Genomic DNA, 2,339 nt, shown 5'->3' with positions numbered 1-2,339 from the left:
ACATTGTGAAAACATCATTAAATTACCGTCGGTTTCTCGTTAGTAGTAGTAGTAATTCTTTACAGTTCTATCTGCCTGACTTCATACCTGACGCTCTGTCTAAAGTAAACTTAGATCTAGTCTCACTGGATCACACAAATTTAAGGACTGTTTTAAATTAAGCAAACACTATCATATCTTTTAAATATAAATGTTTCTCCCCCCTCTCTTTCTTTCTTTTTTTAAACTTCGAAGAGCCTTTTTTTTCTGACATGAAAAGCAATTTTACCTAATAGTGCGTGGTGGCAAAATATATATATATATTTATATATATATAACACAGCTGATCTCATCTTTTAATGTGCAAAAGGAAAACAACGCTTTAAAAAAAATCATAGTAAGACTGAGACTTCCCAAAGTCAAGTCCAAGTGCCACGAGACCCTGGAGAACTCACAGACGTTATAAGAGAATAAATAAAAAGCCAAACCGCCTCCTTTGCTTTTTTTTCTCGTCTTTTTGTTTTTTTCTCCCCCGCTTTGTCCCGAAAGGGCAGTTCGAGGTTCGCTTTCTGTTTGTTTGCTTGTTTTTTTTTTTAAAACACATTTACAACTCTTCCAAGTGCCGAGCTCCTTCCTATCTGACCCCGCGATCCCTCCCCTCCCCGAGCCCAGGGCCAGCTCTCGGGGCGAGCTTTTAGGCGAGAGCATCTGCGAGTCCCCGCGGCAGCGTCCGCGTCTGTCCCGGCCCGACGGCGGGCACCAGAGTCCTCTTTCGGGTGGCCTTTTTTGCTTCTGCAGGTTTTATGTACATGCACACGAAGGAATCCCAGTTCTGGCTGTCACCCGGGTTGGGGAGGGGGAGGTGGGTTACACACACGCCTGAGAGTGTGGCTGGGTGTTACATGGCAGTCGCATGTGCTGAAGAATAGGGGTCTATCCCAGTCTTGGTCATGCCCGGGAATAATATGTAGGCAACTGGAGGTTGCAAACTGGAAGCCGACCAAGCGGTACAGTTACATGGCACGACATAGCCCGGGTTAGTTGGCGAGGGGTGAGTGTGGGTGTGTTGGCTGGGGCAGCTCAAGCTGCCGAACGCCCCGTTCTGGTATCCCAAGGTGGAGGCGTAGGGCAGGGTGCTGGTGGCTAAGGTGTGAGGAACCTCAGTCATCTTCTGAATGGCGCTGGAGCTGAACTGGCTGGGGTCAAGTAAGGAGTAAGGTGCTGAGGTGGGAGGCAGGAAAGCCCTGGCCTTCTCCGGGGAGCTCAGCAGCGAGTCAGTGGCCCCCACGGGAAGCCCGGCGGCCTTTAAGGGATCGGTTTCCCCGAGGTAAGGCAAAGGGAAGACATACCTGTCCTTTTTGAGCAGGTTCTTGGGCTTGCGCCGGGGTCTGTACTTGTAGTCGGGATGCTCCTTCATGTGCTGCGCCCGCAGCCGCTTGGCCTCGTCGATGTAGGGCCGCTTCTCCGCCTCGGAGAGCAACTTCCACTCCGCGCCCAGCCGCTTGCTGATCTCCGAGTTGTGCATTTTGGGGTTCTCCTGGGCCATCTTGCGCCGCTGGCCGCGGGACCACACCATGAAGGCGTTCATGGGGCGCTTGATGTGGTCGCTGGGCTTGGACATGCTTCGGCCGGGCGGGCTCGGCGGGACGCTGCGGTGTGGGGCGCGCTGGGGGCGCGGGCGGCGGCGGGAGGAGGAGGAGGAGGAGAAGAAGGAAGAAGAGGAGGCCGAAGGAGCCGGAGGAGAGGGCTCAGCTGATCATCACAGGTCCTCCGCCAACGCCGTCCCCGGCGGGAGCCCTGCCGGGGCGAGGCGCGGAGAGCAGAGCAGAGCGAGGAGGGAGCGGCGGGGGCCCGCGGCCCGGCTGTGCGGGAGGCTATGCGGGCGGCGAGCCGCCGGGCGCAGCTGTGGGCCGGCGGTGGGGACGCGGCGCGGCGCGGGGCAGTTCAAAGGCGGGGGGCTGCGGCGCGCGGGCTGACATAGCGGCAGGGCGTTCACGGCACGGCCGGGCGCCCAATCAGCGCGGAGGGGGACCCGCTTAAAAAGAGAGGGAGAGAGGAAGGGCGAGAGGAAGAGGAGGGGAGGGGATAGGGGAGGGAGGAGGAGGAAGAAGAAGAAGGGAAAAAAAAAAGAGAAAGGAGGGGAGAGGAGGACACCTTCCCCCCACCGCGCCCGCCTTCAAACGCCCAGGTTAAAAGGCTTTTGCGAATCACCGCACTAATAGCAGCTGCGGAGAAGGCGAGAGAAGAGAGGGGGGGGAACACCCCATCCTCCTCCCATCCTGCCCCGTCCCGCCGCCGTCGGGGCTGCGCTCCGCCATGCGCCGGGCCCGTCTCCCGCTAACAATCCCCCTCCACATCCC

The 2,339-nt window shown here is 57.4% G+C and overlaps 1 protein-coding gene across 1 annotated transcript; it reads right to left on the bottom strand.

Moving 5' to 3' along the window:
• Positions 1 to 877: 877 nt before the first annotated feature.
• On the bottom strand, positions 878 to 1,600 carry SOX14 (SRY-box transcription factor 14). Its single transcript, XM_010200898.2, has one exon. The coding sequence runs from the start codon at positions 1,598 to 1,600 to the stop codon at positions 878 to 880; it is 723 nt and encodes a 240-aa protein (XP_010199200.2).
• Positions 1,601 to 2,339: the final 739 nt, after the last annotated feature.

Source organism: Colius striatus, chromosome 12 (genome assembly GCF_028858725.1).
Source record: "Colius striatus isolate bColStr4 chromosome 12, bColStr4.1.hap1, whole genome shotgun sequence".
In the NCBI taxonomy this organism is placed as follows: domain Eukaryota; kingdom Metazoa; phylum Chordata; class Aves; order Coliiformes; family Coliidae; genus Colius; species Colius striatus.
This window is presented reverse-complemented; position numbering and strand designations above follow the sequence as displayed.